Raw genomic sequence first — 27,178 nt, forward strand, 5'->3', positions numbered from 1 at the left:
GCAGTTAAAGTATTATGAGAGTGTTAACAGATGGGACAAAAATCTGTTCTGTTAATATTAAACAACAATATTGACAAGAAGCAGAGAAAAGCACTAATCGTCCTTGGCTGGATAACTTTATATATATAAATGTAAAAATAAATTTTGATGACGGGTCTAGTTTTCAGTTAAAATCACACCGTAAAGAATATGTCAATAATGGAAGTAGTTCTATTTTTCATTAGATTATTTTTTTATTTTTAATGTTTAATTGCTGCTGAGGAAAAGTTCACCCAAAAATGAAAATTCTCCCATATACTTACCCTCATGCCATCCCAGAAGTGTATGACTTTCTTTCTTCTGCAGAACACAACCAAAGATTTTTATAAGAATATTTCAGCTCTGTGGGTCCATACAATGCAAGTAAATGGGGTCCAACACTTTCAAGCTCCATAAAGCACATAAAGGGAGCATAAAAGTAATCCATAAGACTCCAGTGGTTTAATCTATGTCTTCTGAAGCGATCCAATTGATTTTGTGTGAGAACAGACCAAAATATAACTCCTTTTTCACTGTACATCTTGCCATTGCAGTCTCTAGGCAAAATCATGATTTCAAGCTTGATTACATTTCCTAGTGCTTGACGTATATGCAGAGCGCTAAATGGTGCTTGGAAATGTAATCGAGCTTAAAATCATGATTGCCAAGGAGACTGCCAATGTCAAGATCTATGGTGAAAATCAGTTCTCACCCAAAACCTATTGCATCGCTTCAGAAGACATTAAACCACTGGAGTCTTATGGATTACTTTTATGCTGCCTTTGTGCATTTTGGAGCTTCAAAGTGTTGGACCCCATTCACTTGCATAATATGGACCAACAGAGCTGAGATATTCTTTTAAAAACCTTTGTGTTCTGCAGTAGAAAAAGTCATATGTGTCTGGGATGGCATTAGGGTAAGTAAATTATGATGCAGTTATTCTTGGTTTGCCATTTCCTTTTCCAAATTATGTTACTTTGTTTTATTTTATTGCAATTTTCTTGTGGGTCCTATTGAGCAACTGAGCAAAATGATAGAATCAGAAAGAGCTTTATTGCCACGTATGCTTCCACATACAAGAAATGTTTCTTGGTGACAGAAGCTTCCAGTGCACAAACAATACAACAACAAGACAGAGATAATAATACAAATAAATACAAATAGAATACAAATAAAAAGCAAATAGAAAAATAAGTATATATAGAAATACACAATAAGACAAAAATATACATATAGTATGTACAAATGCAAATCTGTTATATACAGTGCAAGGGAATGTAATGCAGAAGAGGTAGGATATGTTAAATAACATAACTGACTAGGCTGTGTATTGCACATAATTATACTATAGTTTTAACTGTTCATGAGATGGATAGCCTGAGGGGAAAAAAACTGTTCTTTTGCCTGATGGTTCTGGTGCTCAGTGCTCTGTAGTGTCAGCCAGAAGGCAACAGTTCAGAAAGGTAGTGGGCTGGGTGAGTGGGGTCCAGAGTGATTTTTACCATCCCTTTTCCTCACTCTGGAAGTGTACAGTTCTTGAAGGGAGGGCAAGGGGCAACCAATAATCCGCTCAGCAGTCCGAACTCTCCTTTGTAGTCTTCTGATGTCTGATTTTGTAGCTGAACCAAACCAGACAGTTATTGAAGCGCAGAGGACAGACTCAGTGACTGCCGAGTAGAACTGGATTAGCAGCACGTGGCAGGTTGAACTTCCTCAACTGGCGAAGGAAGTACAACCTCTGCTGGGCCTTTTTCACAATGGAGTCGATGTGGGTCTCCCACTTCAGGTCCTGTGAGATGGTAGTGCCCAGGAACCTGAACAACTCCACTGCTGCCACAGTGCTGTTTAGAATGGTGAGCGGGGGGGTCAGTGTTGGGGTGTTCCTCCTAAAGTCCACAATCATCTCCACTGTTTTGAGCGTGTTGAGCTCCAGGATGTTATGACTGCACCAGTGAGCCAGCCGTTCAACCTCCCTTCTGTATGCAGTCTCATCGTCATCTTGGATGAGGCCAATGACAGAATTGTCATCTGCAAACTTCAGGAGCTTGACAGAGGGGTACGTGGCGATGCAGTCGTTGGTGTACAGGGAGAAGAGTAGTGAGGAGAGCACACGTCCCTGGGGGGCACCAGTGCTGTTCGTACATGTGCTGGAAGTGAATTTCCCCTTTCTCACTAGCTACTGCCTGTCCACCAGAAAGCTGGTGATCCACTGACAGATAGACGTGGGAATAGAGAGCTGGGTTAATTTATTCCATGGGAGAGCTGGGATAATGATGATGAAAGCCAAACTGAAGTCCACAAAAAGGATCCTTGTATATGTCCCTGGTCTGTCCAGATGTTGCAAGATATGATGCAATCCCATGTTGACTGCATCATCCCCAGACCTGTTTGCTCTAAGCAAATTGTAGGGGATCTAGAAAGGGTCCAGTGATGTCCTTCAGGTGGGCCAACACTAGTCTCTCAAATGACTTCATGACCACAGATGTCAGAGCGACGGGTCTCAGTCATTAAGTCCTTTGATCTTGGGTTTCTTTGGGACAGGGATGATAGTGGAACATTTGAAGCAGCAGGGAACTTCACACTGCTCCAGTGATCTGTTGAAGAGCTGTGTGAAGATGGGGGGCCAGCTGGTCAGCACATGATTTTAGACAAGTGGGTGAAACACTGTCTGGGCCCTGTGGTTTCCTTGTCTTTTGTTTCCGGAAGACCCAGCACACCTCCTCTTTACAGATGTTAAGTAAAGTTTGGGGGGGGGGGGGGGGGGTTGTCTGAGATTTCCTGTAAACATTGTTTGTCGTTGTTGAACGTTAAATAAGTCCTAGTAGGAATGCACATATCCTCACAGAAACTGATATATGTACAGTACAGTATCTGTGAGCTCGTCCATATTGGTGTCTGCAGCTTCAAAAACACACCAATCAGTGCAGTCAAAACAGGCTTGTAGTTCCAGCTCTGCTTCATTGGTCCATCTCTTTACAGTCCTTACTACAGGTTTAGCTAATTTTTGTTTCTGCCTGTAGATCGGAAGAAGATGACCCAGACAGTGATCAGAGAGTCCCAAAGCTGCTCTAGGGACAGAGTGATATGCGTCCTTTAATGTTGTGTAGCAGTGGTCCAGTATATTTCTGTCCCTGGTGGGGCATGTAATGTGCTGTCTGTATTTTGGCAGTTCACGGGTGAGGTTGGCTTTGTTAAAATCACAGAGAATAATAATAAGTGAGTCCGGGTATTGTTGTTCCGTGTCTGTGATCTGATCAGCTAGCTGTTGCACCGCAGCATTCACGCACGCATGTGGAGGAATATAAACACTCACCAGAATAAACGAGGAAAACTCCCGTGGCGAATAGAAAGGCTTACAGTTAATAAAGAGCGCTTCCAAATTAGGATAGCACATCTTCTTTAAAGTTGTTACATCTGTACACCAACTTTCATTGATATAAATGCATGTTCCACCGCCTCTTGTTTTCCCTGTTAACTCTGCAATGCGATCCACTCTGAACAACTGAAAGCCTGGCAGATGTAATACACTGTCTGGAATGGCTTCACTCAGTCATGTTTCTGTGAAGCACAAGGCAGCAGAGTTTGAAAAGTCCTTGTTTGTATGGGTGAGGAGATGTAGTTCATCCATTTTGTTAGGGAGAGAGCGGAGATTCGCTAGATGCGCTGTTCGAAAGCCACGCTGTCGGAGCTTGATCAGCGCGCCGGCTAGCTTCCCTCGCCTGCATCTCATAGTGCACTTAAACAACTCGGCTGCACCTCTGACTAAAATGTACAACAAAACATCAGATTAGTCAAAAACTGGGAAAAGATTGTCTGGTATGTGCTGCCGAGTGTTCAGCAGTTCGTCCCTGATAAAACTGATTAGAAAAAAATTACTAAACACAGGACAAACAAACAAAAACTACAAAAGAATTGGAGAGCTCCACACCGAGGCGGCCATCTGCGGCGCCATCAACTGAGCAAAATGACAGTATCACACTTACTCTGTATTTTTCCACCAGTTTCAATTATGACCAAGAATAAATCTCATATTTTCACTAACTTATAAATAAATAAATAAATAAATAAATTGAAAAGGCATAATAAATACATGTGCCAACTCAGAAATTTTAGGATTACACAGGTTAATATAAAACTTTTTATATAAAGGAGTGTTTTCAACAGACTATTTACTTATTTTTTCAGTGGATGGGGTGCTATGGGGTAAAAACACTATAATGGGGTGCTGTAGTTAAGAAAAATAAAATTGGGGAACCTCTGATCTAGGAGCTTTGTAGCCTACAGCTTTTTTTTGTAGCCTACAGCTTTTTTTGTAGCCTACAGCTTTTTTTCAGTACAGGCCATTGGAAGGACTGTAGGGGCATTTTCACACCTAGTTCATTTGAGCACTCCAAACGGTCTCAGAGTGATATAACATGTATATGTGAAAACACAAATGATCTCAGACCCCTAAAAGGTCCCAAAAACAAACCGTACTCTGACCACAAAAGGAGCTGTGATGCGCACGCCGTCTGCGGAGGTTCGCACCAAACTCCCGCAAAAATACAAGCAAGAATTTTGATAGTGAACAAAGGGCTCCGTGTGACTTTATTTTAATGTTCATGTAATAGACCTTTTTCACAGACTGTGATGCGTTTCCACCTTATTTAGCAGTGTAAATCAAGTTTTTTTTATTATACATTTTTTAAATATTGAGTGTACATTTTTAACATTGTGCTTATTGTTATATTACCCTGGAATTAGTTTTTAAAAAATTAATTACCACAGCTGCGAAGGGGTTTCTATTACAGCTGTTGAGAGAGTAACTGTATATTTGGCATCTTCTCCCATATGACTTGCTTAATCCACCGCTCTCTATTTTGTTCCTCTTCTGGAAAGTCATTCAAACATAAGTGGATTTTTTTTTTTGTTGTATTTTTTGTTTTGGTCTTTGAGCAAATGGGTAAGTGAATATAATATTTGCTGTGGTCTCCCATTCACTGCTGTCGAAGTTTACCCTGCAAACGTTTACTTCTGAGTTCCAAAACCCTGAGTGTGAAAAAGGTGTTTTGGGTTCATTCATACCTGTAGTGTTAATGACATGCAGAAGGAGGCTCCCGCTTGCTTTATTCCTGTGGAGAAACATATTTTCAAATACTCATAAAATCTCAAATGTTTTCCTTCATTCGAAATAAGGGTTTGTGAGTTTAATCGGAGAGCCTTAACATATGAAAGTAAAGAATTTAGGACAGACTACTACTGCATAATATCATTTTTTAGAGATTTTATCTTTTTAATAGAATAGAATTAGCTGTCTGGGATATATTAAAAACGGTATAAATAAAAAGTTGACTAAAAAGGACAGACATTTATGAAGTATTGGAAATATTGTAACATTTGAAATATTCTTTTTCATGTAATTCTATCCCTGTGCAATATTTAAATTTTTTAAAGTGCTAGAGGGAATCATTGCCCTATTTTATTATGATTCCAAGTTAAATATTAATAAATGACTATTTAAGGTGTATGTGAATTAAGCACACACATACACCTAAGAGGTAGAGTGGTGGCCAAAAATATTGGCACCCTTGGTAAATATGAGCAAAGAAGGCTGTGACAAACCTTTAATTGAAGTGAAACAATTGAAACGGGAAATATCTCATTAAATATTTTTCTCCAAACGCATTGGCCATAATTATTGGCACTTTTTGCAACCTCCCTTTGCCAAGATTACAGCTCTGAGTCTTCACTTATAATGCCTAATGAGGCTGGAGAACACCTGGCAAGGGTACCGAGACCATTCCTCCATACAGAATCTCTAATCCTTCAAATTCAGAGGTCCATGTTGGTGGACTCTCCTCTTCAGTTCACCCAACAAATTTTCTATGGGGTTCAGGTCAGGGGACTGGGATGGCCATGGCAGAACGTTGATTTTGTGGTCAGTGAACCATTTTTGTGTTGATTTTGATGTTTGTTTTGGATCATTGTCCTACTGGAAGATCCAACCAGGACCCATTGTAAGCTTTCTGGCAGAGGCAGCCAGGGTGTGATTTATTTTTTTTTTTATCTGTTGGTATTTGATAGAGTCCATGATGCCATGCATCCGAACAAGATGTCCAGGACCTCTGGCAGAAAAGCAGCCCCACAACATCAAAGATCCAGCACCACATTTAACCGTGGGCATTGGGTACTACTACATCTCTGTTTGTGCCACACCCATCTCTGGACAAAAAAGCTCTTTTTTTTTTTTTTTTTTTTTTTTTTTTTTTTGTTGTTTCATCTGACCATAGAACCTGGTCACATTTGAAGTTCCAGCAGTGTCTGGCAGTCTGAAGATGCTTGAGTTTGTTGTTGGATGAGAGCTGAGGCTTTTTTTCTTAAAAACCCTCCCAAACAACTTGTGGTGGTGTAGCTAATGTCTGCTGTTGTTTTGAGACTTTCTGACCCCAACACCCAACTAATTTCTGCAGTTCTCCAGCTGTGATCTTTGGAGATTCTTTGGCCACTTGAACCATCCTCTTCACCTTTGGCCTGTGTGTTAACTCATATTTATACCCCTGTGAAACAGGAAGTCATGGCTGAACAATTTCATGTTCCTAGTCACCCAGGTGCACTAAAAAATGTAAAATATGAATGGGAATATACTTCAGATATATTTTACTCATAAGAATTTCTAGGGGTGCCAATAATTGTGGCCAACGTGTTTTGGAGAAAAATATTTATTTAATAATGAGATATTTCCCCTTGTGATTTGTTTTAATGAAAGATCAAAAGGATAAACAATGCAGATTTTTTTTCACAGCCTTCTTTGCTCATTTACCAAGGGTGCCAATATTTCTGGCCACCACTGTATGACAATTTATCATCATGATCACAATATGTATGACAATTTATTGTTAGCCAAATTTCATAATCATGACTGCCAAGGAGTTCTTAAGGAGTTGTGGTGTTAACAACAAAGGGTCTGAGATCACATCAATGTAAAGAGGGCCAAAAAAAAAGTGGGTCCTCTTAAGTCCACATACATTGTGAACACAAAAAGTGCTGGGGCCATTTGCAGCTGGTTCCCTTTTTGGTCAACTTTAACTGAACAGGGTTTGGATAATTTAAAATGGTCTATATGTGAAACCACCCAGTCTATCTTTCACAGCCTTGTTTTCATGTCAAAATTCAAACATGACGTTACTGTGAAAAAGATCTATAGCGGTCGCTTGCATAGCATTGTATCTGGTTAATCTCATATGAAGTGGTGACCTGAGTTGACTGCTGTGAAGAATTATAGTTATACTGTGCGTTGCCCAGTCTCAAAGTTCACAGCACATCCCTGATTTGTACACTAGTAAGTATAATCATTTAAATCAATTTATTTGAAAGAATGGTACCTGACATCGAAATGGCAATCTCTGTAAAACAATTTCTAAAGAAATCCAAATCTAGTCATCATGAGCAACTGGACAGGTCTTGGAAAAAGTCATGGAAATTCATTGGTGGAAAAGTGTGGGATCCCTGACTCCGTGTGTACAGTCAGTGAGCCTGAGGCAATTTGTCAGGGATAGCTTATATTGGTTTCCTGTGGTGTAGGGTGGTGATAGTGTTTATTTTTGCTCTGCTGTACATGTGTTCTGTGCTGATATCGGTGTGACTAAAAAAGTAGAGGTCACAGCAGAGTAACAGGATGTTACTGTATGTGTGAATGTCCTTTCAGTGGAGTGTGAGTTTTTGAAATGTCTTCCTGTTGTGTGTTTGAACTGTCTGTCATGTAGGCTTGAGGTTTTAAAGTTTTCTCCATCTGAACTGACAGAAAGATGTCTGTGTAACCCACATGGCCACAGCATGAGAAACAATGCTTCCCTTTATGAAGAAACTGACACTCACGTCCTGTTGCCTTGCTTACATATTCATCACAGTTTTGCTGTGTATGAATTCACATGACTTAGTATCAACTCTTTAAAGAACTGAATGTATGTGAGAGAGTTTGGTGTCTGTCCGCCTGTCACTGTCGCTGTTATTGATCGCAGCACTGGGGCTGCTCTAACCCTTTCCTGTGTGTGTCTGTTAAACAGATCTTCCTGTGCACACAGCCACAGTATGTGCAGCGGTAGCTGTATCACAGGGCTCATCCTCATTACGGAGCGCCTCTCTGACACAGCACACACACACAGAGTCTACCAGACGTCTCCCTGAGGAAAACAATAGAGAACAGGAGCACGAGCAGGAGACAGACTTTAAAACAGAGGAGGGAGACAAGCTCTCAGACATCATGTCTGCCAGACAGATGTCCATCAAAGAGAGGTGAGTGGTGTTTGTGTGCATATGTACTTAACAATTGTTTGGGGATAAATGTATCCAGAAGTTACCTAAATATGACAGAATCTCACTTTGGGCACATACTCATTTGGAAAAAACATTTCTAAATTATGTTTTTTTTTTTTCTATTCTTTTTTTTTTCTTTTTTTTTTCTAAAAATGCAATAAATCTTTTAAGGGGAGGGTTAAGATATTGGTTAAGGTTAGTCTGTAGTAATTATAATTAGCTTTATTTTTAAAACAATAGAAGTTTATGGTATTATCATTTAAAATTGCATTGGAAAAACGTATATTATACAGTATACTTATTAAACAGTAAACGTAAATTATAGAATGCACATGTAGATCTATACTGAAAGCAGAGGTCTCTCAAAAAATGCCTCCATCTCGCCTTCAAAGCTCAGTGTCATGTAGTTTGTTAATCAACGAGGATGTTTCATGCTAATTTACAGCATCTGAAAGCAAAACATTGTATGTTTTGGCTCTGTTTAGACTGTGTTCTATCTTGACTCTATTTGTAGAAAGTAGGTTGCGCTGTGTATATCTTTTGAATGAATGTCAAGTGACAGGCAAATGTTGTCCATTCCTTTTAAGTATAGTGAAGAATGAAGTGTAGTTTGGAGAAAATTATATTAGAAATGGGAACAAATGAGATGCTCAAAGTCCTTATATAACATTTTTGGCTTTGCTGATACGATTGTAATAATGTTGCAGTGAGCTTTGATGTCAACTTTAGTGTTGTCTGACTGCATCCTTTTGTTGTAGTCAGCACACAGATACAGAGGGCCAGATATTAGAAAAATACTTTCCTTTAAATACATTTTTTCCCCCTAGATACAGTGCTTTTATAAAGCATATTCCAGTTCAGCATAACTATCTATTATAGTCCCTTGATAATTTCCATTGATTGGTTTGTGTTTTAGTTGAGTCAGAATTGTATTGCTGTGTCCAAAGTATTGTGTAACTGATGGACAGCTGTCTGCTGCTATGGTAGTCAAGCTGATGCAAACGAGATAAATTGATTAATGACATAATGCAAACTACTGATCTCATAGTGTGTATCTATGTGTGTATGTTTTTCTATTCAATATACACTCACCGAGCACTTAATTAGGAACACTATGGTACTAATAAAGTGCCTGTCGTAGTCATCTTCTGTTGTAGCCCATCCGCCTCAAGGTTCGATGTGTTGTGCATTCTGAGATACTATTCTGCTCACTGCAATTATACAGAGTGGTTATCTGAGTTACTGTAGCCTTTCTGTCAGCTCGAACCAGTCTGGCCATTCTCCGTTGACCTCACTCATCAACAAGGCATTTCCATCTGCAGAACTGATGCTCACTGGATGTTTTTTAGTTTTTGGCACCATTCTGAGTAAACTCTAGAGACTTGTGTGTGAAAATCCCAGGAGATCAACAGTTACAGAAATACTCAAACCAGCCCGTCTTGCACCAACAATCATGCCACGGTCAAAATCACTGAGATCACATTTTTTCCCCATTCTTTTTTTCATCCATAATTTTTGTTTAGATGTATTTAAGAATTTTATTCAATTTGTGTTTGTCCCTTCTAGGCTGGCTCTGTTGAAGAAGAGTGGAGAGGAAGACTGGAGGAACAGGATAAATAAAAAACAGGATGTGGTGAAGGTCGCTGTTTCTGAAAGACAAGCTCAGCTATGGGAAGTGGAGCAGAGCTTCAAGAAGAAGGTAACCTCTGTACCTTGAACTGCCTCACCTGACCATTAAGGTCATAGGTCACAATGAATTGTCTAATTTTGTATACTGTGTGTATTCAGCAGCTGTTTTGTTGGTGCGGTGAATAGCATCTTGTATTATCAACTCTAGTTTATCAAATTTAATTCTACTGGTTAATTATGTGATGTAGTAGATTATATTTTGTTGCATGGTACACAATTTCAGAAATGTCTTTTTCTTTTAGCTAAATGCAGAACTGAAAAGGTTTTAAACTAAGAGTTAGTGCAGTTACATTTTGAGTAACTCTAAACAGAGAAAGGTATGTGCTGTCAATTATTTTATCTTCTAGTCTTCTTTCTATTCATTCTATTCTTTCTGTTTGCATGTTCTTGTGGTATGCATGAGTCCACAATTATTTCTTTATTTATTTATTTATTTATTGGCTGTTTGAAACTAAAGCACACCTATCAACTAAAACAATAGAAACTCTATGCCAGACAGCTGTAGTGATGTTTGCTCAGTGCAAGCTTCCACGTTCACATGTATTTATTTAAAAATCATATTTGAAAGGTATCTAGTTAGATGGATAATTGTATGTATTCATATTGACTGATAGAAAAAAATCATGTCAGTACAGTCTAAGTGTTTGTCCAAGAGCAATAACAGGTGCTGTCTACAGTGTTGTTTTTGAAAGGACCAGTAGAGGTCATGTGGCGGTCATGAGATCACAAGTACTGTATGTACTATCATCTTTGTAATGAAAGGTCCTAGATTATTAGTATGTTTTATATCTATTCTTAACCGACTTGTACCTAACTTTGTCTCTTTCTGCTAATCCACTACTTTACTGCATGGTTTTGTGTTTTTTTGTTTGTTGTTGTTGATAATTATTTATTAAAATTATTATAATAAAAAGTGTTTCAAATCTTTGCATGCTTTATAGTAATTCTCTAATGCGGTGGGGGATGGGATGAGGTTTCACATGCCTTTCTCTGTTTGGATTCAGGTTGTGTAATTCTGCTCTATAACATCCCTTACACGTAACTTTTTTTGGACATGTAATTGGCAGTCATTAGAGTCTTCATTAATCAAAACCAATACTTTAGTTTTCTGAGGATTAAAAAATTCAGTGTCCCACATTTAAAGGAATGTTTACATCGGAATACTGTTACTCAGTACTGTATACTAGAAATAGACAATGATTTTGACTGACCGGTTATTGAATCTTCAATATAAGTTCTACTAATATTAAAGATCCAATAACCGATTAGTACTTATATTCAGTAATTGCAACCATTGATTCTCAAGTTAGAAAATGTAGTTAGAAACTATTTAAGACATTGCCCAGTACAAAGATAAAAATACATTTGTGACCATTTTGATTGCAAAACAACTTTTTGCATAAATAGTATTTCATGAATATTAATATTTATTTATGATGGTGTCAAATGCAGAATTACAACAATAATTAAAGAAATATTGGTCAATCTCTACTTGATACTTACAAATTAACATAGTGATATAGAAACTGAACACCTAAATTATAAGAAATGAATTCCTTTGAAAAACATCTCAGAAATACTAGGAATCACAAGTTATGAGAATGTTTATTCTGAATCTTCACAGTAATCCTAAAGGTTAGGTTTAGTGTCCAAGCTTTTAGTGGGGGGGTCATTTCTCCCCTGTTCATTTTACCCCTCTTTCTAGGATGATGGCATGATGATGATAGATGACTTTGCTGTGTCTGAACAACTCTGGGTAAGGCTGTTAGCCGTTAGCCACAGGTTTAGCACTGGTTATTGGAGGTGTACAAGGCTTATGGTTTTGTTTACATTTTAAGGTATAGTTCACCCAAAAATGAAAATTCTCTCATCATTTACTCACCCTCATGCCATCCCAGATGTGTATGACTTTCTTTCTTCTGCAGAACACAAACGAATATTTCAATATTTCATAACAAATATTTCCATATAATTCAAGTAAATGGTGGCCAATGGGGGCAAGAATTTTAAAAACAAAGAAGGATTGGAATATTAATCTGTTTCTCACACAAAGTGATTACATCGCATCAGAAGACATTGATTAAACCACTGGAGTTGTATGGATTACTTTTTTGCTGCCTTTATGTGATTTATTTGGAGCTTCAACAGTCTGGCCACCATTCACTTGCATTGTATGAACCTACAGAGCTGAAATATTCTTCTATAAATCTTTGTGTTCTGCAGAAGAAAGAAAGTCACACACATCTGGGATGGCATGAGGGTGAGTAAATGATGAGAATTTAAATTTTTGGGTGAACTATCCCTTTAATTTCTGACAGTATAATCATGATGTCAGTGTGCTGTTATGGTGTTTTTGTACTTAATCTTGGCAACTCTGGATGACCTGTTGCTTGTGGTGTTTTTTTATTTTTTTTTATTTGCTTGTTCCTCTCACATTGCTACCATAGTAAAAGTATGATTTTTGCAATGCCAGTATTTATTTATTTTTGTCATTTTACCTTGTGATGACTTCACACTTTTGGTGTGTTATTACTGGCCTTGTTCAACCAGCTATACAGACTTTCAGTTTGGTTCTGTTCTAAAAATTTAGACCCAATTTTATTATAACCAGTTTCTATCAAGCTGCTTCTCTGGGACCACATCAATTGATAACAATGATGAGCCTGTGAATTTGTCATTAATTTGGGAACAGCATCATTGTAGTTGCACGTTTAGCAACTATTCTCTTGACTTCAGCACTTCTCATTGTGATTAGACCTGTTAGACTTGTAACAACAGATTAGTTTGGACATAACAGACAGATTCAGAGTCATCAAATTCGGGGTGCTTGTTCAAGGCTAGTTGTTGTGCATTGTACTCTAGATTTGACCTTGCAAGTCTAGTAGATTACTTTGATGTGATCATTACCTTTGTGGAGGTCATGTGGTATTTAGAAGTTGTATAATAGTGTATTAGACTAGACCTGTGTCACCTGTCTGCTCCTGGACTTCCTGCATTCCCTCCTCCTCTGTCATTTGTCTCTCCATCTTGTCATCTTTTGTGTTACTTCCCCTGTCCATCTTGTGTGTAGGACACTGTTTTGTCCTCCTCCTTTTCGTGTGTTTCTGAACCGCTGGACCAAATAGCCATCCTCCCACAGGTGAGCAAGACCACCCAATGTAAACTCTCTTCCCTTTTCCTGCCTTTGATACTGACGTTCCGTCTCTCCTCTACCACTAATTATTTTCTTTGTTTCGTTTTTACTTTCTAACTTTGTAACTATGTTAATAATAACTGTGTTATTGTACCTTATCAAACTGTCAATAATTTTATTTTCTTTATATTTAGAATCTTCAAGATTTTTTTAGTGTTTCTTCATATCAAAGGAATTATATTTGTTTTACTTATTGTGTTGTTTATTCATATTGTCAAATTAATTTGACAAGCACCCATTATGCACATCTAAATGACCGTTTTGAGACTTTTTGCTTCTTGCTTCTTACCTGGCCATATATAGTAGATCACAAAAGAATGAGTTTTCTTGGATATTTAGAATGCCTTTATTGTTGAACTTTGGCTCTTCTAAAAAAAAAAAATAAAAAATAATATATATATATATATATATATATATATATATATATATATATATATATATATATCTTATGTAGCTATTTTAAATACTTCACTAAAAACTTTGCCTACAGTCCCATTAAGTAGAAGAGAGACATTATACTGCAATCATGACCAGCTGATCTGAAAACTCTCTGAAATGTCATGCTACTATTCAGTTTCAAATCAATCCTATATAATTGCATCATAGCACAAACTGACTGACTGTAAAACTAAATGAAGAGTCAGTGTTGAAGTCTCAAGTGAAGTATCACCTTCCTCTCTCTATTAATGGTAGTCTAGGCTGCATCCTCATCTTTCATCCTCTTTCTATTCTTTGCTCATCCCTCTCTCTCTTCCTGTCTGTTTTCCTGCACTTCCCTCCATGTGAAGGCTACCCCCCTGCCTGTGCAGATGGATGAGCGTCACCCTTGGAGAAGGAAGGTGCCTCCCACCCCCCACATCTAAACATATCCACTGTTCCTCCATAATAGCACTCCACTTAGACTGTTGGTGTAATGCCTGTTTTGGTGTTGTTTTGGTTTCTTTGTCTACTTTTCGTGTCATGTTTAAGATTAATATGTATTATATTCATTTTAATCACCTGCAGGAAGTTTTAATCACTCACTCAATTACTAATAATTATGAGTGTGTAAAATTCAAAAACTTTTAGAGACTCTTTGATTTGTTTCCAGGTCAGCAGTAGCTGAATGTGTGGTCTAAGACTTATTTTCACATATCAGAATATTTTATTTTTAACAATTTTCCTTCACTAAAACTCCTATGAAAGGTGTTGTGTCCCTGACAAATTTTACCAGCTTAAAGGGATAGTTCTCCCCAAAATTGAAATTCTGTCATTATTTACTCATCCTCCTGTTGTTCCAAACCCATATGACTTTCGTGGAACACAAAATAGGATGTTTAGCTGAATGTTAGCCTCAGTCACTATTCACTTTCATTGCATCTTTTTCCATACAAAGAAAGTGAATGGTGACTGAAACTAACATACTGCCTAAAGGTGCAGTCACATACATTTGCATGGTTCCACAGGCGAAATAGTCCTCTTAATGGTAATCCACGTGATGGACTTCCGGTGGCGAAGAATTTCCCCTCGCGGATTTCGTGTGGAGTTCAAGTTTGGTGAACTTTGACAGGCGAATTTGCCGGGTTGACCAATGGGAATTTTCTTGGATTGGTAGTGATCTCTGCGTGGGCAGTGCTTTGTACACGGCTACACTGAATATTCACAATGGACAAGGGATATAATTTTAGTTGTGAGTTTCTTTTTAACAAGTCTTACAGAGTATAAATTGCAGCATTAAAAAGAGGCTGCTTGACAATTATATATTTTTTGGTTTCACATATGCTCACGTCCACCCACGCCATCATCTCCCGCAGAATTTTGTTGTGCGAAGGTATGTGTGACCGTGCCTTTAAATCTCCTTTTGTGTTCCACAGAAGAAAGTCATACGGGTTGGAACAACATGATGGTGAGTGAATGATGACAGAATTAAAATTTTGAGGTGAACATTCCCTTTAATGCTTGTTTGGGGAACTGCTGATTTCAAGATGAACAATAGGTTTTGTCCAGACAGTTATGTGCACACTTGAAGTTTAATGTCCTCTCGTTTGTTGTCTCAGAGAATGGGAAATGAGGTGGTGGAAAGCCAGCAGATTGGACGATTAGAGATGTCCATTCAGGAACGCAAGCAGCTCATCACCGCGCAAGACGATGCATGGAAGGTTAAAGGTCATGGAGCAGCCAATGACTCCACTCAGTTTACAGTGGCTGGTCGAATGGTCAAGAAAGGTTGGTGACAAATGTATACGTTCAAATTCATTGCTTCATACCAGCTTCCAGACATGGATTGAGCCTTCGTGAAAATATTAGGACAATGAGTCTAGTTTTGCTTTGTAGCAATATGCAGTTAAGAATTTCTCCCTGTGTTTTTCTCTATCTGAGGTCTGGCAGCCCCCACTGTCCTCTCAAATCCAGTGCTGTCTCCTCTGTCCTCTAAAAACAAGAATGCCTCCCATGCCATCTTAAAGCCACATGAAGGTAAGAAGCCATACACACAACTTCTAACACAAAGACCCCGTTTACACCTGGTATTAAGATGTTTCGGGTGATCCAAATCATATGTGGTCAGCGCTAAATACAGGTCTAAATGGGGTCTAAAACGCTTTGTGATCGGATCACAAAAAACAAATATTAATGTGGTCAAAATTGCATGTGACCTTATCGCATTTGAGGTGTAAACGCTATCCATCCTGAATGTGTCCCAGCAGCGAAGCACAGCCCCTCATCTTTCAATCAAACGCTGTGCTAAAACAAGAGTCTAAACTTTGCCAGTTACGTGCTGCTTTAAAAGGAAATAACAGTCAGATCGGAAAATGTGAAAAGTGGATACATAAACAAGCACGAGAAACTTCATGGATGTTCTTATGTGTGTCTGATATCAACATGCAGTGAGACAGATGAGAAGGACAAACATCTGAAGCTCAGTTTAATACATGAAATTAATTAAAATTACTGATAATTCTGCTCGAAATATTGCATTTGTGCTTAGATTACATTTCAGCGGCAGTTGGGAGAAACAGCATTTTTTTCCGGTTTCTTTGTCTTTTCTGACTTTGTGCTTTAATATCATGCAGTAGTACGCTAACACAGTGATTGATGTATGTCGTCATGAAATCAGAGACCCTCCCCTCCAAATCAGAACACAAGTCTCGCCTGACCACATGTGACCGGCTCACCCGAGACGCATTGTAATACCAGGTGTAAAATGGGGTCATACATCCCTTTACCATCAGATAATGTGGTTTATTTTCTGATATTTTTTGATACAGAAATTGAAGTCAGACAAGACATGAAGCTCGAGTCAGACAAGAAGCTGGAAAAGTTGGAGTCATTCCTTGGTCGAATCAATAGTAAAGGTGAGTGTAATAATGAAAAGTGTTATGAACATTAACCATCAACCCTTATTTGTATTTTTGTGTGTAAGTATGTATACAATGTTTTTCTATACATTTAATATTTCCTTTTATAATAGTGTCAGGACTTCAGGAGACCACAATTGCAGTCACAGAGAAGTCTGTTAAAGAGGTCATGACCCTGGATGATGAGATCTTTGATAAGTTTTATCGGCACACAGAGGATATGGCCAAGATCACCAGCAGTCTGGATATCAATGATGATTTTGACACCATATTTGGAATGCAGCTGCCCAGGTAAAGCCAAACAAAATATCGTGAAGAGCAGATTTTATATTCCGACCCAGTGGCGAACCAACACAGTTAAAAAAAAGAAAGAAAAAAAAAAAGGAAAGAAGATTATTACCATTATCACTCCACTGGGCATAGACAAAATTACTGATTGTTTGAATTCTAAATATCTCTTGAATTTTTATTGTTTCATGCTCTTGACGGCCAATAATTCACTGCACAAAACACATGTCACAAACCATATTCATCCTTGCTACTAATGAACCTGTATTTAATGTAGGCAGATTGGCTAGTTTCTATTGATCATTTAACCATCTGACCTTGGTGTTCTTCAGGTTGACCTCAGAGATGATGCAGCACAAGCGAGCAGTACGGCCAACCAGGAACGTTCAGTCATCCAGGAACCCCTTGAAACTCCTGGCTGTTCGGGAGGACATCAGACATGAGTACACAGAACAGAGACTGAACATCGGTCTTCTGGAGAGCAGGAGGATGAAACAGGAAAAGAGTGAGTGATAAAAGAGGGGTCTGTTCTGTTTTGGGACCCTGTTTCAGTGAATAAGTGATATTTATTTTAAAGAAAGATGATATAAGCACACTTTTCAGGAAGAAGTTTGTTAGGTTTTAAATGATAAAATTACTTTTCACAATTAGAAGTATTTGTATTTTTTTTTTCACTTGTGTGAACTTAAGTGGAACTGACTTAATATATCCAATAAAAATCACCTTGGGACCAGTTAAGTCATTGCAGAAATTAAAAGGTGAAGTTAGTTTTGATAAAAGCATTAATGCTTAGTTTACTTAGTTTAGCTTAGTTTAAAATATTATATTATGGTATTTAAATGAAATTCATACATTTTAAGTGTGACTTACTGTAAGTGTCTAAAAGCGTCCAAATACTTTTTGGACCACTGAATGTTGTAGTTCATACTGTAGCTTTTTCACTCTTCCTCGCTCATTTGGTTCTTTCTTTTCCTCTCTGTCATAGTAAATAAGAACAGTGGTTTCTCTGAAGTTGCTCTCGCTGGATTGGCCAGTAAGGAAAACTTCAGCAGTGTGAGTCTACGAAGTGTGAACATCTCCGATCAGAGCTCCAACAACAGTGCCATGCCCTACAAAAAACTCATGCTCATTCTGGTCAAAGGTGAGTGACATCACCCCACCATCAAAGTTTATTATAGAATGGAAGCATTTAGTTTTGAGTGTTATTTTAGTAAGGTAGCCCTCACCTTGTTTTAAAATCACTGAAAGCACAACTATTACTATTAAAATCTGTAATTGGATACAATATACATTATTTGATTTCTAATAGGGTGAACTGCATACAGAACTTGTGCACCTTGTATATATTTATACTGTAGATGGCATTGCATTATTTGACAGTGGGACAGCCATGAAAAGCTGTGTGATAACATGTTTATTTTAAAGAAGGAAGGAGAACTTCTCTTGTCATGTAGCACGAGGAGACCAGTTGCTGTTATGTGGACTGCTGCTGTAGGAATGTAGGGTGGCTGTGAATACCAATTCCACATAAGGCATACTGCCTTACCTCTCTCTTTAACTCTCTTCTCTTGCTACCCATCTATCTCTCTTTTTTAATCTAACCCTTCATCAACATTCTACACTTGCCCTAATTGAAACAGAGAGAGAAAGAAACCAGATGGGTTAAATAAAAGAGAGAACAGTGAGCGTGCAGTCCGAAGAAAAACATCATGGGTGCATCTCCCATGTTCCTGTAGCTCAACTGGTAGAGCATGGCACTAGCAATGCCAAGTCCATGGGTTCGATTTCCAGGGAACACACAAACTGATAAAATCTATACTTTAAATGTACTGTAAGTCGCTTTGGATAAAAGTGTATGCCAATCGCATAAATGTGAAATGTCTCATCTCGCTCCCTATGTCATGAATCAGTGCATCATAAACACGAATTCAGGCACTGGCAAGGGTGTAGATCCAGTGAACATTGGGACATATATGACTCAATCACCTGTGACACGATAACGAAGTTGCACGTTTAAACAGACAAGACAGGAATGTGTTCTGCCATGGCCAGCAAAGAGCCCGGATCTCAATCCCGTTGAGCACGTCTGGGACCTGTTGGATCGGAGGGTGAGGGCTAGGGCCATTCCCCCCAGAAATGTCCAGGAACTTGCAAGTGCCCTGGTGGAAGAGTGGGGTAACATCTCACAGCAAGAACTGGCAAATCTGGTGCAGTCCATGAGGAGGAGATGCACTGCAGTACTTAATCCAGCTGGTGGCCACACCAGATACTGACTTGTTACTGTTACCCCCCTTTTTCAGGGACACATTATTCCACATGTCTGTGAAACTTGTTCAATTTATGTCTTAGTTGTTGAATCTTTTTATGTTCATACAAATATTTGCACATGTTAAGTTTGCTGAAAATAAAAGCAGTTGAAAGTGAGGATGTTTCTTTTTTGCTGAGTATATTACAAACAACAGCTCTTTTAAAGAGAAAACTAGACTGAAATGTTTGTAGAGAATCTTGTCTGAAAGTTTAAAAAAAAGTTACAATCTTGATCGATAGATAGGTAGATCGATTTTTCGTTTTAGCATGTAGCTAGGTGTAACTAGCATATTGCTAGGCAATGCTAGCATGTAGCTAGGCATTGCTAACTTGTAGCTAGGCATTGCTAGCATGGTTAAGCATGTAGCTAGGTGTTGATAGCATATTTTAGCATGTAGCTAGGCACTGGAACGATTTTGCGATTTGGACAGCCTTAAAAATGGCCGACTCCCTGTTCAGTGCCCTGACTACTGAACTAGGGAGCTGACTGAGACACACCCTGTGTCCAAATGTAGTAATTGTTCTGCTTTCCAGGATATTCATGCAACTGATTATAACACTGTTTTCAGTGCACATATAACAATTCTCCCCTGAGTTTGAAATTAAACCAAGACAAAGCAATGTAAAAGCAAATCACTTCCTATGTATTTTTGTTCCTGACAACAGGGGGTTAAGCCTGTGACTCCGTGATAATGGCCCAATTTCCCCATGCATTTTAATCAGGTCGTCGCCATGTCCAGACCAGACTAGTTGAGCCCAGAGCTTCCTCCTTGAACAGTGGCGATTGCTTCCTCCTGATCACGCCCCATCACTGCTTCATCTGGATTGGAGAATTTGCAAATGTTATCGAGAAGGCCAAAGTGAGTATGTTCTGCAGAAATATACACACACATCACACTTTGTTGTTTATTTTGCATCTGTTAATTTCAAAGGTTGTCAACTATATCAACAACTATAACCTGTAATATATTTCCTGTTTTTAGTCAGGGTACAGTATTCCCCCTAATGTTCATATTTGTATTGCCGTGTCCCTCACGTGCAGGAAGTAAACAGATTTAACCACAGAGGAAATGTCATGTTGCACAGGAAGCAGGTGATGGATTGTAAAACTTCAGTGTTTCTCTCGCTCAAACAAACTGAAGAAGCTTTGATTGTTCAAAGCCAGACAGCAGGTCATTGGACTCTGAGTTTGACCTACATCTTACCAATGATGTGTGATGCTCTGTGTGTTATGTGTTTGCTATAGGGCATTATATTGTTCAGTAATACCTGTGGATTTAATAATGATGTAATTTAAAAGTTGTATCATTTGCATTCAACCATGCTGCAGTACACTACAGTACATGGCTAAAAAGTATGTGTGTGGACACCCACTTCTAGCTATACCAATTACTAGCAGGTCAAGCATACAACCATGCAATCTCCAGACTCAGGCTCTTAAAAATGATTCCCTTTCAAAAACAAAAAAAAAATGGTATGACCACTGTTGTTGGCGCTGCATTTGTGATGCAACTGATTTTCATTTTCAATCCTGCAGGCTGCAGAGTTGGCCACGTTTATTCAGACAAAGCATGACCTGGGTTGCAGAGCCTCGTATGTGGAGACCATTGAGGAAGGTGCCAACACTCACTGTTATGCAGCCAAAGAGTTTTGGAAGATTCTTGGCGGCCAAGCCAGTTATCAAGGTAAGTTATTGTTTTCAGTATTTCTTAGTTATTTCGTCAACACTTATTTCCATACAGTTGTGTTTTTGTATGCAAGCATAGTAATAATAAGCCAGGCTGATCTTAGCATTATTCTGCAGTCCCTGTTTAATATGTCCATTTTACCTTACAGCTGCAGGCACCCCAGAAGAAGATGAGTTCTATGAGACTGCTGTTGTAGAGACCAACTGCATCTACAGGCTTATGGAGGATAAACTTGTTCCTGAAGATGACTACTGGGGTCGAGTGCCCCGCTCCTCCATGCTCGGCTCTAAAGAAGTACTGAAAATATTACATAATAAATACTTTGGATAGACTGATGTAGAAAATTTGGCCTGTTCAGATGGTTGACAGTTATTTTTATCTTATGGCTGACAACTGATGTGATGGCCAATATTGCAAATCAGTTAGATATGATAAGCTCCAGCCATCAATTTTACATGTTTCAAGTAAAATCAGACATATACATATTATAATGTACAGTACAAAGATAGATAACTGTTCAATACCTTTGAAACCTAACATAGAAAAAGAGTTTACTGCTCAAATTATAAAAATAAAAAAAGCCTGATATTACCTGGTTCAAATATCAGCCTACTCTGGCAAATACCGATAATTAAAAAAATGGCTGATATTGATACGGTCAGCGATATACTGCATTGTATGTCTCTGCTAAATACTCAGAAATACTTGATAATGTGAACTTCAGTAGTTTGAAATGTTCTCTGTTGAATTTTGCCAAAATTCCATCATTACAACAGATAACGCACTACTTTTGTTATCTGAAATCTAGGTGCTGGTGTTTGATTTTGGTAGCGAAGTGTACGTGTGGCATGGTAAGGAGGTGACGCTGGCACAGAGAAAAGTGGCTTTTCAGCTAGCAAAGCACTTGTGGAATGGTACCTTTGACTACACCAACTGTGATATTAATCCTCTGGACCCTGGAGAATGCAACACACTTATACCCAGGTACAAACAAAACACACCAATGCATAAACACATACAGAGCTGAGTATTTTTGGCTCCGCTTATGCATACTGTTCCATTATAGATCAAGTTTTGGCACTTGTGACCTTTTAAAGCTTATTCACAGAGTCCTCTCAGGTAAAAAGTGCTCTAAAGTTGCCTCAATGATGTGTTCTAAAGCTTAACTTGTTTAGATCTGTTACAACAGTAGCCAAGTATTTCAATGTTCATTAACAGACTTCTGGTTGCCCTCAGAACGTCTGAAACTGTACCAAGTATGACACTCCAAAAACACATTAGTGCTGTCTGTTTTTTTCTTCTATTCTAGCACAATCTGATTTAAAACCTTACTTTCTGTAATTATATGTTAAAATGTTTGTTTCTATTTTGCTGTATTTGTGTTTCATAGGAAAGGCCAGGGACGGCCTGACTGGGCTGTGTTTGGCAGGTTAACTCAGCACAATGAGACAACTCTCTTTAAAGAGAAGTTTTTGGATTGGAGTGATGCCAAGAAGAATGGCCACTTACATGCTGATGAAAACAAGGTAAAGACATACAGCCTAAGTTGTATCCTAATAACTTCGTGTTTTTTTTTTTTTAGTATAACCACAAGTATGTATCCATTAGATACTGCAGATAATATTTTAAATTGCTGTAAAATTATTAAAATGATTAATTCATTGATTCCTTTAGGAGCTTCGGAGTGGGGAATGTAGGCCCTATGATGTGACTCTGATGTTGCCGATGGTACGGACGTCAGTAAAGACCATTTTGGATGGTGTTAATGTTGGACGAGGTTACGGATTGGTGGAGGGTGACGAAGGGCGGAATTTTGAGATCAGCACAATGTCTGTTGATGTCTGGCACATTCTAGAGTTTGACTACAGGTAGGGTGCTGTATGAAATCTTTTGTTCAAGTACCACTGTTTATTAAAACCTATTACAGTGGCATGAATCTGTGAATTACATCTAGAGATGATAAAGATATTTGCAGGAAATTCACAATAATGTGAGAGATTAAATGAATGGGTTTTATATATCTCCCTTGTTCTAGTCGCCTACCCAAACAGAGCATTGGTCAGTTCCATGAAGGGGACACATATGTGGTTAAATGGAAATACATGATCAGTACAGCAGGTGAGCTGTGCATGTGTGTTGAAGGTGTAAATGGACATATGAGAGAGCACACTAGTGCGTGCATGTGTGTAGCAAGCATTTTTTCCCCTACTGTCCTTTCCTTAGCATCTTAGTGTTCAGAAGCTCTTTGATGCTGATATAACATCCTGTCTATAAACAGTCATGAATGAACTGTTCTCATAAAACCAGTAGTTACTGGGTGCCAGAGTATGTTGCTGCAGCTAGGCTGTTGTTTTCATAGCACCACTGCCACCACTAATCTTAAACTCTGCTTTTTCATGCAGTTGGCAAGAGGCTGAATTCGGAAAGGATTATCGGTCCAGGGAAGGAGAAGTGTTGTTATTTCTTCTGGCAGGGTCATAACTCCACGGTGAGTGAGAAAGGAACATCAGCACTGATGACTGTGGAGCTGGACGAAGAGAGAGGAGCTCAGGTATTCAGCTCAGGATTATTTTAAAACATACATTTTACACCTTTCCTGTTATTAATCAATTAATCTTATCATTTTGGCTCTAATGTGAAAACTGTGAAATATTAGTATTTAAAGGATTAGTTCACCCAAAAATGAAAATTCAGTCATTGTTTACTCACCCCTGTGTTGTTATAACCCAATATGACTTTCTTTTTCTTAACACAAAGAGAGAAATTGTGGGGGAAAAAAATTGTGCTCAGTGATGTCATACAATTGCAGTTTATGGTGACTACATCTTCAAGCTTCAAAAGAATGCAAAAGTGTAATTAAGAAGTCTAATAAATTATTTCATGATACTCATGAATGTTATGAAAGCATAAGATACGGTTTGGTGAGAAACAAACCGAAATCTAATGTATTAGTGAAAATGTTCCCTGACCGTTGATGTCCTGTGCGCGTTCATGATAGGGCACAAGAGAAACACAGCCCCCTCACGACACTGGGGCTTTCAAGCGAAAACTCATTTTGTTTATCTAAAAACAGGTCCGCCACAGCGATAGCGACAAAAGAACACAACACAGCTGCACACAAAACAGATAACAGAACTTACTAAAGATGTCTGAAGAGCTTTTAGTCGAAGAATTGAAGCGTTTCTATGCCCAGCCTTTTATATTTTTTTTTAAACGGAGTATTCAGAAATCAAACAGGAACAGAGGAGGCTACAGGCAGCCACAGTTACACAATGTCCTAACCTGATGGAAAACGACACACGATAAAAGGTATATTTTCTATGGTAATCAGAGTTTTTGTCCTAACCAGCAGTGATGAGAGACGGTACATTCTATCTATCGCTTATTTTCTATTTTTGGCATCATGCGGGTAACTCCATCCACTATGAACTGGCAACAACTTTCAAAAAAATAAGCTGGGCATAGAAATGCATAAATTCTTCGACTACGAACTCTTCAGAAATGTTTAGTAAGTTCTGTTCTCTGTTTTGTGTGCAGCTGTGTTGGGTTCTGTTGTCGCTGTAGCTGTGGCAGACCTGTTTTTAGTTAAACCAAACAAGATTTTGCTTCGATGCCACAATGTCACGAGGGGGCTGCGGGAACTGTTGCTCTCGTGCCCTATCACGAACGCACCGGAGATCAACGTTCAGTGAACATTTTCACTAAATTATACATTAGATTTCGGTTTGTTTCTCACCAAACCTTATCTTATGCTTTCAAAACAATCATGAGTTTCATGAAATAATTTATTAGACTTCTTAATTATACTTTTGCGTTCTTTTGAAGCTTGAAGATGTAGTCACCATAAACCGCCATTGTATGACATCACTGAGCACAAAAAGTTTTTCACAGTTTCTCCTTTTGTGTTAAGAAAAACAACACAGGGGTGAGTAAACAATGACTGAATTTTCATTTTTGGGTGAACTATCCCTTTAATCATAATAGAAACAAGATGTAGTTTGTGTGTGTGTGGTATGCAGGTCCAGGTACAGCAGGGAAAGGAGCCTCCTTGTTTCCTACAGTGCTTTAATGGAGGAATGATTGTCCATGCTGGCAAGAGAGAGGAGGAGGAAGAAAATGCACAAAGTAATCTCTTTTGCTAATTTTACCACAAACTATCCTTTTGTTTAATTTTACCTAAACTTTTTAAGGAAAACATTTCACAAACAAATGACTCTTATGAACCGGTTCTTTTACTGAATTGATCAAAAATACTTCGGTATCAGAATGTATCCCTTCACAGTCTTCGTTACAGGACGACACTCTTAGTATTCCCTGTCAAATTTGACCGGCTACAGTAATCATGTCTTTTTTTTTTTTTTTTTTAAAGAAATGTGATAAAACTAACTTAAGTAATAACACTAAACCTATGCATTTCTAGTGACACACTATGCATCCAAAATGAGACTCCAAAAGTGTCCATCTGACACGAGTACATAGACCAACAATTAAAAATAGCGCAAACTGAATTAGGCCAATAATAGTGTTATGTATAATGATATGGAAATAAAACAAAAAAATATTTTTATTTTTAAAGCCAGTTTTTGTTTTGTCTAAATGCTTTTCTGCTGCCACACAGTATATGTATATGATGTTATTTATTTGAATAAATTATTCCTATTGAGGAAGTATAATGTCTGTTTTGAAAACACCACATGATTGAATCTGTGGAGATTATGAGAAGTGGTGTATAATATATATATGTATGTAATGTATATAAAAATACAGTAGGCCATGAACAGCATATTTTAAACTATCAAATCTCATAGTGACTTGAGGCTGTATAAAATGTCATGCTTATGACCCGATTTTCTCACTGTGCAGATGACTGGCGATTATACTGTGTCAGAGGAGAGAAACCGATAGAGGGCCAACTGCTGGAGGTGGTGTGCCACTGCAGCAGCCTACGGTCTCGAATCTCCATGATCCTGCTGAACATTCCTAAAGCCAGCATGTACCTGTGGCACGGTTGCAAGGCACAGACACACACACGTGATGTGGGGCGGACCGCTGCCAACAAGATCAAAGAGCTGTGAGTAAACTGTTATAAAATACACATATACAGTAGTTTTTAATAGACATACTTGCAATACTTGTGCAACATATGTGTCAGGATCAAATTATTAGTGTGTCTGATCAACAGGTGTCCTCTGGAGGCGGGGCTTCACAGCAGCAGTAAAGTGTCCATTCATGAGTGTGATGAGGGAGCAGAACCACAGGGCTTCTGGGAGGCCTTGGGAAGGAGAGATCGAAAGGCTTACGACTGCATGCTGCAGGGTGAGTAGAGAACTGTGTGCCAGTGTGTGTTTACATCTGATGTGGAGTTTAAGAGGTTTAAGCCAAGTGGATTTTGAATCTTCCAAATAAATACACACACTGGTGGCCGAACGTTTGGGATAATGTACAGATTTTGCTGTTTCGGAAGGAAATTGGTAATTGATTTCACCAAAGTGGCTTTCAACTGATCGCAAAGTATAGTCAGGACATTACTGATGTAAAAAACAGTACCATCACTATTTGAAAGTCATTTTTGATCAAATCTAGACAGGCCCCATTTCCAGCAGCCATCACCCCAACACCTTATCCTTGAGTAATCATGCTAAATTGCTAATTTGGTACTAGAAAATCACTTGCCATTATATCAAAAACAGTTGAAAGCTATTTGGTTCATTAAATGAAGCTTAACATTGTCTTTGTGTTTGTTTTGGAGTTGCCACAGTATGCAATAGACTGGCATGTCTTAAGGTCAATATTAGGTCAGAAATGGCAAAAAAGAAACAGCTTTCTCTAGAAACTTGTCAGTCAATCATTGTTTTGAGAAATTAAGGCTATACAATGCTTGAAATTGCCAAAAAACTGAAGATTTAATACAAAGGTGTACACTGCAGTCTTCACAGACAAAGGACAACTGGCTCTAACAAGGACAGAAAGAGATGTGGAAGGCCAGATGTACAACTAAACAAGAGGATAAGTACATCAGAGTCTCTAGTTTGAGAAATAGATGCCTCACATGTCCTCAGCTGACAGCTTCATTGAATTCTACCCGCTCAACACCAGTTTCATGTACAACAGTAAAGAGAAGACTCAGGGGTGCAGGCCTTATGGGAAGAATTGTAAAGAAAAAGCCCCTTTTGAAACAGAAAAACAAAAAGAAAAGGTTAGAGTGGGCAAAGAAACAGACATTGGACAACAGATAATTAGAAAAGAGTGTTATGGATCTTAACCCCATTGAGCTTTTGTGGGATCAGCTAGACTGTAAGGTGTGTGAGAAGTGCCCGACAAGACAGCCACATCTATGGCAAGTGCTACAGGAAGTGTGGGGTGAGCAT

At 38.5% G+C, this 27,178-nt stretch overlaps 1 protein-coding gene across 1 annotated transcript in view; it reads left to right on the plus strand.

Moving 5' to 3' along the window:
• The window catches only part of LOC127422760 (supervillin-like), a 66,434-nt gene that overhangs the window by 31,847 nt on the left and 7,409 nt on the right, over window positions 1–27,178 (plus strand). The window contains exons 15-36 of the mRNA XM_051666486.1: window positions 8,061–8,289; window positions 9,877–10,009; window positions 11,705–11,755; window positions 13,070–13,138; window positions 13,981–14,031; window positions 15,229–15,397; window positions 15,551–15,646; window positions 16,438–16,524; window positions 16,641–16,818; window positions 17,148–17,320; window positions 17,801–17,956; window positions 19,846–19,982; window positions 20,660–20,807; window positions 20,959–21,104; window positions 21,619–21,794; window positions 22,201–22,336; window positions 22,485–22,678; window positions 22,846–22,928; window positions 23,213–23,361; window positions 24,830–24,935; window positions 25,674–25,881; window positions 25,993–26,126. Coding sequence (XP_051522446.1) covers window positions 8,061–8,289; window positions 9,877–10,009; window positions 11,705–11,755; window positions 13,070–13,138; window positions 13,981–14,031; window positions 15,229–15,397; window positions 15,551–15,646; window positions 16,438–16,524; window positions 16,641–16,818; window positions 17,148–17,320; window positions 17,801–17,956; window positions 19,846–19,982; window positions 20,660–20,807; window positions 20,959–21,104; window positions 21,619–21,794; window positions 22,201–22,336; window positions 22,485–22,678; window positions 22,846–22,928; window positions 23,213–23,361; window positions 24,830–24,935; window positions 25,674–25,881; window positions 25,993–26,126 — 3,009 coding nt within the window. The remainder of the gene's footprint in view (window positions 1–8,060; window positions 8,290–9,876; window positions 10,010–11,704; window positions 11,756–13,069; window positions 13,139–13,980; window positions 14,032–15,228; window positions 15,398–15,550; window positions 15,647–16,437; window positions 16,525–16,640; window positions 16,819–17,147; window positions 17,321–17,800; window positions 17,957–19,845; window positions 19,983–20,659; window positions 20,808–20,958; window positions 21,105–21,618; window positions 21,795–22,200; window positions 22,337–22,484; window positions 22,679–22,845; window positions 22,929–23,212; window positions 23,362–24,829; window positions 24,936–25,673; window positions 25,882–25,992; window positions 26,127–27,178) is intronic.

Source organism: Myxocyprinus asiaticus, chromosome 32 (assembly GCF_019703515.2).
Source record: "Myxocyprinus asiaticus isolate MX2 ecotype Aquarium Trade chromosome 32, UBuf_Myxa_2, whole genome shotgun sequence".
In the NCBI taxonomy this organism is placed as follows: domain Eukaryota; kingdom Metazoa; phylum Chordata; class Actinopteri; order Cypriniformes; family Catostomidae; genus Myxocyprinus; species Myxocyprinus asiaticus.